The 15,563-nt window shown below is 49.2% G+C and overlaps 1 protein-coding gene and 1 pseudogene across 6 annotated transcripts in view; one reads left to right on the top strand and one right to left on the bottom strand.

Annotated features, from left to right (window-relative positions):
- Window positions 1-3,443: 3,443 nt before the first annotated feature.
- RNF213 (ring finger protein 213) overlaps window positions 3,444-15,563 on the top strand; it is a 120,284-nt gene continuing 108,164 nt past the window's right edge. For 3 of the 6 annotated variants that reach the window (XM_068529486.1, XM_068529489.1, XM_068529490.1), the window contains exons 1-2: window positions 3,444-3,585; window positions 5,890-6,031. In XM_068529486.1, coding sequence (XP_068385587.1) covers window positions 5,902-6,031 — 130 coding nt within the window. In that variant the 5' untranslated portion in view covers window positions 3,444-3,585; window positions 5,890-5,901. Of the gene's footprint in view, window positions 3,586-3,877; window positions 3,947-5,889; window positions 6,032-15,563 lie in introns of those variants that run through there. The other 3 variants (XM_068529487.1, XM_068529488.1, XM_068529491.1) reach the window with 3 other exon arrangements.
- Window positions 10,630-13,687, bottom strand: LOC137755248 (serine/threonine-protein phosphatase 4 regulatory subunit 3A-like; annotated as a pseudogene).

Here is a 15,563-nt window from a genome sequence, read left to right on the forward strand (position 1 = left end):
AATTTTTGGCCCCCAGTGTTTTAACTTGGGGGACATCTGACTCGGGAACGGCTACTCCATAGGGTCCAAAGAGCATGATCCTCAGTCAAGAATACCCAGGCCCAGAAACCTGACTCCTACCAGCCAAACTTTGCCCCGACCACGTAGAACCCCAAAGCCCCGTTAGTGAGACACTTAACGGCTGAGCCTCACTCCTGTCTTTCTGTGGGGAAAACAGCTGAAATGAAGATCTGGAGGCAGGCTGGGAAGTAGATGCGAACGAAGCCCAGAACTACAAGCCCTTCTTGTTCTGCCTGGCTCTGGAGTTAATGTGAGCGTTCTATTCAGCTTGCCTGGTCACACAGGCCCTGCTTTGAGACGGCTGGATGCTCTCGTCCGGGGCAGAACCGCGTCCCTGCCCTAGCAACCCCCACAAGGCCCTTCGTTCCAGCCTCTCACCACACATATCCTCCCAGCAAAGCGTGCCTCGGAGAGCGTCCTTTCTGCAGACGACCCCAGGATTATCAAGTTAGGCAGGCAAGGAGCAAGACTGGCCAAAAGGTGTGTTTGGGGCCCAAATGAATCCATTCTACAAATGCATGAGATTGAGGAAGTTTCAAGTGCTCCAATATCCAAGGGACCAGGAAGATATTCTATGCTGGGTTTGGCTGGATGGGCAGTGGGGCTAAGTCCAGGGGCTCCCCTGCTGTGTCATGCGGCTGACCTGGGGAATAATGACCGGGCAGGCTTTTCCCAAGCAGATCTTCTATGTGGAGGAGCCCGGGCCTTTTGCGAACAACGGACCAGGAAGAGAGGATGTCCAGATTCAAGCCCGCAGTGTCCACAGCACCATCTTTTTTTTTTTTTTTTTTTTTTAATTAATTAATTAATTTATTTATTTTTGGCTGTGTTGGGTCTTCGTTTCTGTGCGAGGGCTTTCTCTAGTTGCGGCAAGCGGGCGCCACTCTTCATCGCGGTGCGCGGGCCTCTCACTATCGCGGCCTCTCTTGTTGCGGAGCACAGGCTCCAGACGCGCAGGCTCAGTAGTTGTGGCGCACGGGCTTAGTTGCTCCGCGGCATGTGGGATTTTCCCAGACCAGGGCTCGAACCCGTGTCCCCTGCATTGGCAGGCAGATTCTCAACCACTGCGCCACCAGGGAAGCCCCGCAGCACCATCTTTTTAGGGACAAAGCTGGAGGTGATGCCATCTGAAACCTTTCGTCAAGTCCTCTGGCTTTCTCGTCCCCTCCCTCCTTCATCCCACCACCCCACCATCCTCCTCCACCCTCCTCCTCTCTGCGCCTGGCTCAGCCCTGCAAAGTAAACTGCATCTACCACTGTCTTTGTATTTTGTTATTTTCTAATTACGTTAGATCATATATTACATTTATATACTATTTAATGTTATACTATTTTTTTATTTTTAAAAATTGTGTGCATGTTTCAATGCATACATTTATTGCATTGATATAGACTAGGGAATGTGAGGGGTTTTCTCTGTGAGTATTCAGGATGGGCTCCTAATACTGGCTTTTCCATCTTTTCTTGGTCTTTATTGGATGTGGTATGTGTGTTTTGACTTGGATCTTTGGGTTGTTAACCATCTTTCTGGTTTAGGTGACATGTTGACAGGGTCACTTACAAATAGGTCCTCAGCACCTGGAAGTGGACAGTGTCCAGAACCTCTACTTTGGAACACCTGTCGAAACAGGATGACCACACTGACCACACCACATACTGACTTCTCAGAAAGTAGGAAGCTGAGGCCTCCTGCTATAAGCAGCTTCCTGCTCTGGAGATGTGAGTGTGCTGGTGTCACTCTGAACTCCACGCCTGGGAGTGCATGCTACAGCCACGGCCCTGGGAAGCCAGGTTACACTGGACGGTACAGGCTGAAGGAAGGCTCAGTAGAGGAGGTGACCTGATAATCCAGCTGGATTGTTCCACGTTTATCTTGAACCACAAACTAAATTGAAGGCAGGACAGCGGATCCCCCCAACACCCCACCATCTCTCTAAGGCTGGATTTTAAAAATCCCTTTACTGTTTCATGATTCCTCTAAGGAGTGGACAAGGACACGGAGAAGGGGGTGGAGGGAAGATCCCCTGGTGGCATTAAAATGGCCTAAAGTCACCTCCCTTTGCAGGGCTCAGTCTCTCACTGGAAGAATTCTAATTCCTTAAGGCCGTGTTGGGTTTTCTTTCTTATTTTTTTTGGCCACTCTGCGCAGCATGTAGGATCTTAGTTCCCCGCCCTGGGATTGAACCCGTGTCCCCTGCAGTGGAAGCGTGGAGTCCTAACCACTAGACCACCAGGGAAGTCCCTGTGTTGGGTTTTAAAATGAGATATCGCACCTGGCAGGTAAATGTGTTTTCTCAGGCCGTGTGATGTGTTCATTTTGACCCCACCCAGTGCAGTATTCTGACAGCGGTGCCCACTCTGTTGGTCTTTAGCGACTCCCTGTCACCTTGGGGCTGGCCCAGAATTCTGATGTGCACACCAGCGGGGTCCACAGGTCCCCACTCTGCCGGGCCCAGCCAAGCTCTGCTGGCATCCCCCCAAACCCTAAGCACTGCCTGAGTGCAAAGATGCTGGGGTTGAATGGCTGGGAGAAGCCAGCCCTGCAAGGGGCAGGCACTGCAGGAGGGGAACCCCAAGAAGGACAGAGCTTGCTGTTCCCAGCCCAGAGGAAGGACAGTGTGACTGGAGGGTGTGGGAAAGGAGGAAATGGTTGGAGAGGTGGGTGGGAGCCCTGGGCCCTTTTAATGTAACAATGATGCTCATCTTAACTGGCATTGGCAGCATCGCATGGGCCTGAGCTAGGCTCCTCACAAATGCTCTCAGGCGGGTGCTGGCTGGGAGGGGAGAGGACAGTGAGGAGTAAATAAGCTGATGTACATCAAGCACTTTGCCCGGGGCCTGGAACACCAGCTTTCACTGTAATAGTAGTTCTCCAACAGCCCTAGGGCCGGATTACGAGCCTGACAGATGAGAAAACTGAGGTGCAGAGGCAGGCCGGGGCAGTGGCCTCTAGGTTATCAGTGACCAACACAAGGCTGTGCGTGGGCCGCTGTGGTCACTTAATCCACACAAAGCCCCGATGCGATGCGGCAGGTGACCTCCACCTTGCATCTGAGTGGCTTGAAGCTCGGCTGAGTGACCAGCCTCGTGTCCTCGGGGCCCCTCCCGGGCTGGCCGCTGGCTCGCAAGGTCCTGGACACTGTCCAAGGGGCTGGGGCTGGACTGGGGATGCGCGCGCCCGGGCTCGGCCCACGGCGTGGGGGCCGCTGGGGTAGACCCACGTGCGAACCCCAGCCTCTGCCCGGCCGGAATCAGGGCCCCTCCGCCTCCCGCCCCGCGCGCGCAGCGGCAGGAGGCGCCTCCTCTGCGGCGGGCGACCTGGCCAGGCGCCGGGTCCACTGGGGGGCGCCACTCGACGGCCACACCCGAGCGAACCCTGCTGCGCCGGGCGAAGCGGGCGGAGGGGCAGGACCCAGGACGCCAGAAACGAAACCGCGCGGTCTGGCGGCGGTGTGGGCGCGGGAGCGGCGCAGGTGCGAGCTGGCGGGCAAGGCGGGGATTCGCAGTTGAGAGGCCCGGGCGCAGGTACACCAGACGCGAGTCTTGGCGGGCGGAGTGCCGATTTACAGGGAGGGATGCCGGGTCCCGTGAGTGCGGGGCGCAAGTTCCCGTGGGTACGGGCTGTCTCACGGGTCGGAGTGCGGGTCCCCTGGGTGCGAGAGGGTCCCACGGATCAGGGTCCCCGCCGGTCTGGGCCACGGTCGCGGAGGCGCGGCCCGAGGCGTTGCCGGGGAGCTCCGCTTGCGTCCTGATGCGCCGCGTCCGGCCGCCGTCCGCGCCGGGCCGCCCCTTCCTGCGGCGCTGAGTTTCGGTTTCGCCGCAGGTTCCCGGTCCAGCCCCGCCCCGCGGCACTGTGCATACCCTGTTCTCCGGCCGCGCGCAGCAGGTGGGACTGGCGGAGGCAGCGCGCTTTCCCCGGGCCCCAGCTACATTCCCGGGGGCCCAGCCTCGGGTGCGGAGGACCCCCTGCGGGGAAGCGCCGGTCGGGCTTTGAATCCGAGAGCACTGCCCGGGGAGGGGGCGCGGCGGGGCCTGATAGCGGACCGGGACGGGCCGACCTGGGGGCCTCTACCCGGGAACGGAATCCTTCACTTTCATTAATTGCAACAACGGAAAAGTGATGTTGCGAAAAATGCCCATATCTGTATTTCATGGTAACTTTTAGGAGAACGGCATCACTGCCCACATCACCGAGCCGCCCAGAGCGCAGGGTTCTCCCGACTTAGCAGGGGCTGCCTGTGGCCAGGGGCTAAAGGGCAGGTTGCCACCTCTCCGGTTTTGGCCTTGAGAGCCGCGAGTGGGACGCGGCCCTGGGGAGAAGAGAATGGGGGAGTGTGAGGATGGTGGGGGCCACCACCTGGTTCTCTTTGGTAGTGGTGGGCGGAATGTGGCTGGAAAAAAGGGGAAGGGAAAAGTCAGGAAGCTGATTGAATAGAGATGTGTTGGTGCCGCCCTCGCGTTTTCCCTTAGGCCCCTGGTGCTGGCGAGAAACAATAGGGCACTTGAGTGAGGAATTCTGATCCTTGCTGTGAGTTTTCTGGTCTGTGGGGAAGCAGAGCTTTGGAGAGAGGGAATACACCTTCGGAGAGAGGCCTGGGCCCTGGGGAGTCGTTGAGAGTATTTTAGTGAGAGAGTACCCAGACGACAGTGGTGGTTGCTTTAGGGTGGTTGATTCAGGGGGCGTATGGAGGGGAGAGGGGAGAGGGGAGGTGGGGACCAGGGCCCTGAGGATAACTGCGCACACTGAGTGCTTTTGGTCAGGCCCTGCCCTGCCCCCCCGCCCACCAAGAGCCCACCATCAGGGAGACCAAGCTGGTGGTGGCAGAGGGGCACCCATGCTGCAGATGAAGTGAAAATGAGAATGGGATGCAGGCGCCGGTAGAAGGGCTGGGGCAGGGAGTCGCTGTTTGATGAGGGCCCTTTGGGTGCCCTCCCAGCTGGGGAAGGAGCTGACTTGGCCACTGCTCCAGCAAAGTTCTTGGATCTGAAGCCAGCAGAAATGGGTGGCCGGTGGATCTTTGTTCCCCAAGAGCCAAGACACCTGTCTCCACTCTCACCATGGATGCACTAAGTTGTCCCTAGAGGCTGGATATTCTCAGCCTGAGTCCTGGCCTTGGCATGACCCTGACCTTGGTTTGCTGCCACTCCCACAGAAGGTGTTCTGAGGGCCAAATGGTCAATGAGAAGAGTGTAGGCTTAGCAGATGGCACTCCCCATTATTAGGAGTCTCGACCACTGGCCCCGTTATTAGGAATCCTGACTGCCAGCCGTATAGCCATGGGCTGCCCTGTGCAGGCTGGTTCCTTTGGCAGGCTCTGACTCAGCCATTTGCTGCCAGCATTTCTGCAGTGAGGCACAGAGAGTCTGAGTCCCTTGCCTGGGGCACGCAGCAGGTATCCCCACCCCATGTCTTATCTCGGGGTTTTGCACAAGCTGTGTCTCTGCTTGCTCTCCCACTACCCCCAGTCTCCACTCACTTGGCTCAGCTGACCTGGCTCCCAGTCTCAGCCGGGTGAGGAAATTTTTAGACTCACTGAGTGATGGAGAGTTCAGGAGGCTGGGAGGGGCAAGCCTGGTGGGGGCAGCAGAAAAGGAAGTGGGTGCTGGAGCCACTCAGGGCTCAGACCAGGAGGGAGTTGGAGAGGGAGGTTGGGATAAGGCAGGCTGGAGCGCCTCAGGGGCGGTGATCAGGCTGATTTTCAGTTGAGCAAGGAGAACTTCTAGGCCACTGCAATTTCACTTTCCCAGAAAATGAAACTGAAGCAAGACTGTGGTCACATGACAGGTGGTGGGGTATAAAGCTGGCTGCCTCGGGACTCTTGCTTCCAGATCTGCAGAGGCATGCCAGACTCAGGAATTCCCCTCCCTGGAGGTATGGAGTGTCCTTCCTGCCGGCATATCTCCAAAGAGGAAGCCCCGAAGTTCTGCAGCCAGTGTGGACAGAAGCTGCTTCCTGCAGCCCCTGTACCAGGTAAGGCCCTGATGCGGCTGGGAGCCCAGTGGAGCTGGTGGTAGTGGGGCAGTCAGCTAAGTCCCACCTCCCTCCCTGGAAATGGAGACCTTGGTCAGCAGTCAACCCAGGCCAGCAGTGACGTCTTCTATGGCTAAAGAACTCTTTTCTAGAAGAAGCACTTTTCTTAGAAATACAGTTTTATCTGGCCCTTTGCTGGAGGCATCTGTCACTTTTTAAAGAATTTCAGTTTCATTTCTTGGAGAGAACTTGGGGTTTTCCTTCTCCCTTGGGAGTGGGAAGTGTTGGGCTGAGCTGAGCAGTCTTAGAGGATTTCCGAGGATGCTGCATAGTAGCGGTATCCTAGGCCCACTTGGTGGGGGCGGGGTCCCCACAGCTTGCATAGGCCCCTTCCTGGTGAGGGGCGGCCGGTAGGTGCATGAAGGTAGAACCGTGCCAGGTGGGCCTCACCTGCAGACTCTGGTCGGTCCTTGATTCTCTCGGTGTCCGGGACCTTGGACTGTCTTCCTGCCCCTCCTAGTACATACTAGGCATGCTCTGAGCACAGGACTTTTGCACTGCCTTTTCCCTCTGCCTAAAACACACCTTTCCTCAGAGGGCAGCACATCTCCCCCATACCCTCCTTCCAGTCGTTGCTCAACTGTCTCCTTTTTTCTGGAGGCCCACTCTGACCACCCAGTTGAAAACTGTGCTCGCCCCTCCCCTTCACTCTGAATTGCACTTCCCCAGGCTCTTTGTCCTGGTAGCACTTGGACCATACCAGGGTGGGGCTTCAGAGACATTTGCTCTCCTTTTTTTTTTTTTTTTAAAGAACCAGCTTTTAGTTTTATTGATCTTTGTTATTGTTTTCTTTGTTTCTATTTCATTTATTTCTGTTCTGATCTTTATGATTTTTTTCCTTCTGCTAACTTTGGGTTTTGTTTGTTCTTCTTTCTGTAGTTCCTTTAGGTGTAATCGCAATCCTGCGATTGTTTATTTGAGATTTTTCTTGTTTCTTGAGGTAGGCTTGTATAGCTATAAACTTCCCTCTTAGAACTGCTTTTGCTGCATTCCATAGGTTTTGGATCGTTGTGTTTTCATTATCATTTGTCTCTAGGTATTTTCCGATTTCCTGTTTGATTTCTTCAGTGATCTCTTGGTTATTTAGTAACGTATTGTTTAGCCTCCATGTGTTTGTGTTTTTTACTTTTTTTTCCCCTGTAATTGATTTCTGATCTCATAGAGCTGTAGTCAGAAAAGATGCTTGGTATGATTTCAATTTTCTTAAATTTACTGAGGCTTGATTTGTGACCCAAGATGTGATCTATCATGGAGAATGTTCCGTGTGCACTTGATAAGAAAGTGTAATCTGCTGTTTCTGGATAGAATGTCCTATAAATATCAATTAAATCCATCTGGTTTATTGTGTCATTTAAAGCTTCTGGTTCCTTACTTATTTTCATTTTGAATGATCTGTCCATTGGTGTAAGTGAGGTGTTAAAGTCCCCCACTATTATTGTGTTACTGTCAATTTCCTCTTTTATAGCTGTTAGCAGTTGCCTTATGTATTGAGGTGCTCCTACGTTGGGTGCATATATATTTATAATTGTTATATCTTCTTCTTGGATTGATCCCTTGTTCATTATATAGTGTCCTTCTTTGTCTCTTGTAACATTCTTTATTTTAAAGTCTATTTTATCTGATATGAGTATTGCTACTCCAGCTTTCTTTTGATTTCCATTTGCATGGAATATCTTTTTCCATCCCTTCACTTTCAGTCTGTATGTGTTCCTAGGTCTGATGTGGGTCTCTTGTAGACAGCATATATATGGGTCCTGTTTTTGTATCCATTCAGCAAGCCTGTGTCTTTTCATTGGAGTATTTAATCCATTCACGTTTAAGGTAATTATCGATATGTATGTTCCTGTGACCATTTTCTTAATTGTTTTGGGTTTGTTTTTGTAGGTCCTTTTCTTCTCTTGTGTTTCCCACTTAGAGAAGTTCCTTTAGCATTTGTTGTAGAGCTGGTTTGGTGGTGCTGAATTTTCTTAGCTTTGTTTGTCTGTAAAGCTTTTGATTTCTCCATCAAATCTGAATGAAATCCTTGCTGGGTAGAGTAATCTTGGTTGTAGGTTCTTCCCTTTCATCACTTTAAGTATATCATGCCACTCCCTTCTGGCTTGTAGAGTTTCTGCTGAGAAATCAGCTGTTAACCTTAATGGGAGTTCCCTTGTATGTTATTTGTCGTTTTTCCCTTGCTGCTTTCAATAATTTTTCTTTGTCTTTAATTTTTGCCAATTTGATTACTATGTGTCTCAGCATGTTTCTCCTTGGGTTTTTCCTGTATGGGACTCGCTGTGCTTCCTGGACTTGGGTGGCTATTTCCTTTCCCATATTAGGGAAGTTTTTGACTGTAATCTCTAAAGATGTTTTCTCGGGTCCTTTCTCTCTCTCTTCTCCTTCTGGGACCCCTATAATGCGAATGTTGTTGTGTTTAATGTTGTCCCAGAGGTCTCTTAGGCGGTCTTCATTTCTTTTCATTCTTTTTTCTTTATTCTGTTCTGCAGCAGTGAATTCCACCATTCTGTCTTCCAGGTCACTTATCCGTTCTTCTGCCTCAGTTATTCTGCTATTGATTCCTTCTAGTGTATTTTTCATGTCAGTTATTGTATTGTTCATCTCTGTTTGTTTGCTCTTTAATTCTTCTAGGTCTTTGTTAAACATTTCTTGCATCTTCTCGATCTTTGCCTCCATTCTTTTTCCGAGGTCCCGGATCATCTTCACTATCATTATTCTGAATTCTTTTTCTGGAAGGTTGCCTATCTCCATTTCATTTAGTTGTTTTTCTGGGGTTTTATCTTGTTCCTTCATCTGGTACGTAGCCCTCTGCCTTTTCATCTTGTCTATCTTTCTGTGAATGTGGTTTTTGTTCCACAGGCTGCAAGATTGTATTTCTTCTTGCTTCTGCTGTCTGCCCTCTGGTGGATGAGGCTATCTTGACATTTGCTCTCTTGTTCACTGCTTTATCCCAAGTCTCTTGTATGCTCCCTGGAACACAATAGGTACTCAATAAGTAATTGCTGAATGAACCAAAGAAGGTGCACTTCGAGGCAGGGATGAGATGGACACCCCCAGTTCTTTTTTTTTTTTTTTTTTTACATCCTATTTTCTGTTCTCTTTATTTGCAAGATAAGTTGATTAAAATTATTAATTGCCAGAACTTGTGACCCAGAAGTAGCTCTATACTGTAGTGAAATACACTTAAACTCTTACAGTTAATAACGCACCCAAAGTTTCATTAAAAAAAAAAATTAGCAAAAAAAAAAAAAAAATTAGCCAACAATAAGACTTTTCATGACTGACTGTAGCAAGTTGTTGCTTTCTGGTTTTCTATGCAACTATTCCATATAACCTTGTTTTTGGTATCACAATGTACTGAGGGCTAAGCAAAAGAGGAGCTAAGGAAGGTAGAAGCACACAGTGCTTGCTAGATTATCCAGTTAAAGTATATGATACTTAAAATAGTATCCTTTTACTAGATATGAATTTTTATTCACATTTGCATATACATTCTTCAGTAAGTTCTAAAATCTTCACTTTTTAAAAAAGTGAAGGTATGTGGAATTGAGATATTTATTTTCATTTCCTTAAAAGAATTTTAGCACACCTAAGACAATAAAAAGAACCTATTTAAACATACTGTTTTAATGAAGTGGTATCTGATGGTCCTCTGACCAGGTATTTATTTAGGAACCACCGCTTACAACTCCAACTGGTATTCCAAAGGGAGTAGTTAAAAAAAAGAAAAAAGAAAAATACAACTAATGCAATTTCTCTTACTCTTCACTTTTTTTATTACTCAAAAGTCAAATACGTTATTTTAAAATTATTCATCCTCAATTTTGATTTAATGTACCATCATTTCCCCAAGATATGAAATTTCAGAATCTCTTTGGAATACTAATTTCATGTTTCTAGGTTTAACAAAACTGCTGAAATTTTAAATTCCACTCTATTTCCCTGAATTCTCAAGACAGTTGCTGATGTAAATTTTAATATAAAATATTTAGTCACAAAATAGTATTGCTTTTTGTATGCACATAGTTGTAAGATTACTTTGCTTTTGTCAATAAAAACTATACCATCTTTCTTTCATAAAACTCTAAACAAATTTAAGAACTGTGATGGAGAACAAAAATTACACATGGTAAAACAGGTACCAGCACAACGTTAGGTTATATTACATCAAAAAAATTTTTAATGGTCCCAAATATATATACTCAACAACTAAGCATACACTCGGGAGAAAAAAAATCAAAAACAAAATGAAACAAAAAAAATTATGACACAAATGACCACATCTAGAATTCCACTCAATCTTTAATCAAATAGGGACAAATCCCCACTTAAAAAAAAAATCTGCAGTTTGAAGGGCAAAGGGAACAGATAAAAAAGAGGAAACTTCATATTCGCCCCTCCCCCAACGAGGTTTTTTCCAAACCTGCTGTAGCTTGACTAAAACGTTCAGAATGTACGATTTTAAAGGCAGGTCTCTTTATACAAAGAAACTGCTGGCATTCTACTTAACTAGTGAAGAATTAGGGCAGAAAAGCCTATTCTTCTGAGTCTCAAACATGGTCTGAGAAAGCATATTCTGATTGTAGCAACTGACCAGTCAATCCAGAGTTCCACTTACAAAACCCCTGCCCTGTTGGCTTTTTGTTTCCATTTCCTTCCCTGAGAAAAGGGCAATGTGTGGTCCAAGCTGGAGACCTCAAAAGTGTAAGTCAGTCTTCCCCCTAAATGTATAATTATCCCCTCCTCCTGCTCCACTGAATTGGCACTTGATGAGCAGAAGTCAAGTGTGCAAGCTGATCTGTGTCAGTCATTCACAAGAGACCACTGCTTTGTTATAGATTTTGTAGTGGGGAGGGGTAGAGAACCAGTTTTCTCAACAGGTACTGATCACAGGCAGTTGCCATTATGACTCAAACTTTGCTTTCTTTGACAAAGGGAGCGTGTCTTCCTTGTCTTCGTCCTCATCATCATCCTCATCATCATCAGGATAATCTACCAGACCCACGAGGCCTCCCTTGGTAGTAATAGCTGCCGTCTGAGATGTATTTTTAGGGATGGATCCAGGAGAGCCTGGAGATCCTGGGGATCCAGGTGAGCCTGGAGAACCAGGCAGATTTGTTGCAGGTGACTGGCTGGAGAGGGTAGTCTTTGTTCCACTAGAGAGGGAAAGCTTGAAACTTGGGCTCTGCCGACCAGAAAGATTCGTTTTCAGAAGCACCTCCTTTTCCTCACTTTCTTTTAATTTCTTCCTCTCCATGAATTTACTTATTGGATCCATAATGTCATCATCATTCTTAGTTTTGTCAGATGGAGACACGACAGCTTCTCCATCTTCCATGTCATCTTCATCTGTGTTGAACCACATCTCCTCTTCATCTTCTAGTGTTCTGGCGTCTCTTCGATATCTATGATTCCTCAAAATGGAACGCATACTGTCAAGTTTGGGATTATCTTGCCTTTCTCTTTGTTGTTCAAATCTCAGTTTCAATCCTTTAAATGTTTGTACATAATCTACATCTTCCAGTGCTTTCCAGTAATTTTCAATTACATGAGCAGTTAATGATTTTATATCTTCCACTCTAATAAATTCAAACATTTCTATTATGGCAGAGTTCATCAGATTGTAGCGGGATCCATTGTTGAGAAATGCTTTGACTACTGGTTCAAACAAAAAACTTTTCATTATGTAGTGGTTGTAAAACTCATCTTTTAATCCAATAATCTTTCTCTTAAAACGAAGAGCACATAATGCCAAGAAAGCATGCTTCGAGGTCATAAGAACTAACACTCTCCGGAGAATGTTCTTATTAATAATGTAGTTCTTTATGTGGTAGGTATGGTGCTCCACACAAAATGTTAACAATTCCAATACAAGTGCCAACAACTGGGCAGTCTGAAAATCATCTTTGCTAGGTTTGTCTTCTGTTGTATTTGCCAGTAAGGGAGCAGTAAGGACATGCATACAGTGCTTATAGAAGAAACCCAGAAATTCAGTCTTTTCTGTTTTATTGGCAGTAGCTAACATGTTTTCTGGGTCAACTAATGTTCGAAGGAGGCCCATAAGCTGGACTGCTCCTCCAAGTTCAGGGTCTGTATCACAAATCATATGTTCTATAATGAGGTTGATGAGCAAAATATCCTTGCTGGTTATTTTTTGCTCTGTTAACTTCTTACTTACATCATCATTCTGTTGTGCCTCCTGCATGACAAACTCTCGTACCATGGATGGATTATATTCAACCAAGTATGAGAATATATCAGTAGCAGCACTTCGCACCTGTGTATCATCCATGCCAAGGATGACTTCTAAAGCTGGTAATATACCCATGTTTGACAAAGTCTTGAAAAAAGCATCTCTGTTTTGAGGTTGTAGCGTTTGGGAGAACGCACAAAATTCTTTTAAAAAGTTAACCAATTCCTGTCTTTTTTCCTCATCTGTTGCTTCATCTGTTAGCTGTGCAAACAAATCTGTCAGAAATTTTTCATCTTCCTGTAACATACCAACAATTTCTACCTTATTGAAAAAGATAAAAGAGTGAAGTGTTGATAACATATTTTCTTCAAAGACTGAAGGGGTAGGTAGAACCATGTCTTGTATATACTGAACTCTGTATGTCTGATGAATTTTTTGTTTCAGCTCAGGATCTGATATGGGAATCACTTCTTTAAATTTGGCTGTCTTTGTTAGAAATTCCCTATGTTTTCGTGGTTGTGATAAAGCAGGATCATATTCTAAGCATCCAATGACGTCCATTATACATTCCTCAGAGAACATAACTTCAAAAAGAGCAGTTCGATTCAAGAGGAAGATGCCTTTGATAATTTCATACAAGTGGTGCAGTCCTTCAATATTTTCCAAATCCTCACACACATGCAAAAGCTCTAAGAGCTTTTTAATGTAACCCTCATTTTCCAGTGCTAGTGCAAGTTTTTCACGACGCAGGGGGGAAGGTAAAGATGATGCCACAAGTTCTGCAATTTCCTCAAGGCGACTTAATTCACAAGATGGCAATTCTAAACCTGGCGATGACATATCATCAAAACGCTCCTCTTCAGACTCATCTACAAGGTCCTGAGTGATGTCCACTGATGGGTCCTTTCCTTGAACCTGACATATTTTCTCCCAAATTTCATCACATCCAGCTTTTTCTTGAAAGCTAAGGGCCAAGTCATAATTTTCTGCTTCAGACCACACAAAGTGTCCTGTTGTTTCTGGTATGCAGTATTAGGATTTATTTTGGACTCTAAAAGTAGAGAACCGTCGCTCTCGGCCCTGACAAGCAGGGTCATGCCCTTCAGCCGCTCCACGTAGCCGGACGACACATGCCCGGTGCCCCGGTCGTCCCACTGCCGGTCCTCGTTGAGCGTGTAAACCTTCACCTGCCGCCGGGTGTCGGTCATCGTGCCGCCCGGGGGCCGGGGCAAAGGCCCCGCCGGAGTCGCCCGGGAAAGGGGTCCGGGGAAGGCGGGAGCCGAGGCGAGAGGACGCCCACGAGCGGAGGGCTCCCCGGCCTCACTGCCGCCGCTGGCTGCCCCGGGGCCACGCTGCCGCCCGCATGGCCCGCCGCCGGGCCCGAGCTCTGGCCCCCGCCTTTCCTCGCCTCCGGCTCCTCGGCGCTATTGTCCAGGCCCGGCAATCCCGGCCGCCCCGAGGGGGCCGCGCAGCGCTTCGCAGCCTCCCACCCCAACGCGCTAGGAACTCGCGGCGCCGTTCACTGCCCTGCTCCCGCCTCCGCCATGGTCTCCGTGAATCTGCTTCCCGCGCCGCCGCCGCCGCCTCCTCAGGCCGCCGCCATGTTTTCCTTCCTTACACCTGGCCCTGCCACCGCAGCCGGGGACTGCGCTCCGCTCCCCAGCTTCAAATGTCCCAAGCCGACCGGCGCCTGGTCCTGCTGCAGCTGCCACCACTACGTGGGAGACTCCGAGAGCCCCCTGGCGCACGAGCGCTCTTGGCTACCGGGAGTCCTTTTCCCTCCGCCGCTGCCGCCGCCTCTTCCGTCTTCCTCACAGAGCCAAAGCCGCCGCCATCTTGATTCGCCCCTCAATAGCGGCGCGCGGGGCCACCCCGGCAGCAGCTGCAGGGGCGGCCCGTTGGCCCCACCATTTAAAGAGACAGGAGGGAAGCCGCGAGCCTCGCAGCGGCGGAGGCCTCGGACGGAGGCAGTAGGCGGGCGTCGGGTTGCCGAGGTGGCGGGAGCGCAGAGAGTGGAGGAGGCGGAACGCTGGTCGCGCCGGTGACGGACCGAGGCTCCCTCGCGCTCCCTGCACGTACTGTCGTGCGAGCGCGGGGCGTGTGTACGTCCGTCGCTCCCTGTGTTCGTCATCAGCCCCCCCTCGGGATTCGAAAGGGGCGTGGAGCCCGCCTCCGGCTGCTGAGCCCTGAGTTGCTCTCTGCCCGCCGGGCGCTTGGAGTCTCCGGCTCTGGGTCCGCCCGCCGCCTACTCGGGTGGCTCGCTCCCCAGTTCTTTGATTGAGCCTGTTTCTGCTGTATCTGTACAAAGTGCTCACGTTACAGATGCTTTCTTTGGACTGTAAGAGGTATGGAGAGGTGGCCACTTTTTGTTGTCAGTTTTTTATTGATTTTCTTTTGCTTCTAACCCTTCGGGAGGAGCTTGGTGGGCAGCTGAGTGTCCACTCTTATCATTGATTACTGGTCCAGATAGTGAATCATAGCATGGCTGAGCTATTGGTGTCCAGGCAGAATTTCCCACCTGCCAGGGCTCCCCACCCTGGTCACTAGAACATCCGCCTGACTAGGTGGCCTTGGGAGGAGGGGTCTTTGGGACCTCAGAGACTAAAAACACAAATAAAACCAATCAGCTAACCTGTGATTTGCCTGATCCTGTGCTAAATATTGAGGGAGGAGCTATCATCAATCCCCATTTTAGAGATGTCAAGACTGAAGCACAGAGAGGTTAAGTAACTTGCCCAGAGTCACACAGCTAGCAACTGGCAGAGAAGGGATTTTTGAACTCAGGAGCCAGAACCAGTACCCTGGAAGGAAGCTGTGGTTGAGGTCTTACTGGCCTAGCATGGTCGGGGAGGAAGTTTTCCTCTACCCTTCTAGGTCCTTCTGGTTTGTCTAAGAATTAAATTGACAGACAGATTAACGGGAGAAAATCAGAACTTCATTTGAGTCTCATGTCCAGTGCCTGGCACCTGCTGAGACTGACCCTTTTGGGAGGGCCTCCAGGAAAGCTTGCTATCCCCTGCCACCCTTTAATTTTGTGTGAGGGGCTTTCCCAGGGCTGCTGAGAGCAACTGATGTGTTTTCCAACAGAACAGGGAAAAAAGCCTTGTCTGAGAATCCTGGTCATCTTCTAGTGTCCTGCCTGTCCAGGCAGGTAAGGAGAGCAGGCAAGGCAGCTGTCCACCTCGGCCTGGTCAGAGGTCACTCCAGGGCCCCCAACCGTTAGTAGGGCAAGGTCACTACCAAGATGGACAGCCCACGCCTCTGAGATGCTTGGCGTCTCTG

This window comes from Eschrichtius robustus, chromosome 20 (genome assembly GCF_028021215.1).
Source record: "Eschrichtius robustus isolate mEscRob2 chromosome 20, mEscRob2.pri, whole genome shotgun sequence".
NCBI lineage: Eukaryota > Metazoa > Chordata > Mammalia > Artiodactyla > Eschrichtiidae > Eschrichtius > Eschrichtius robustus.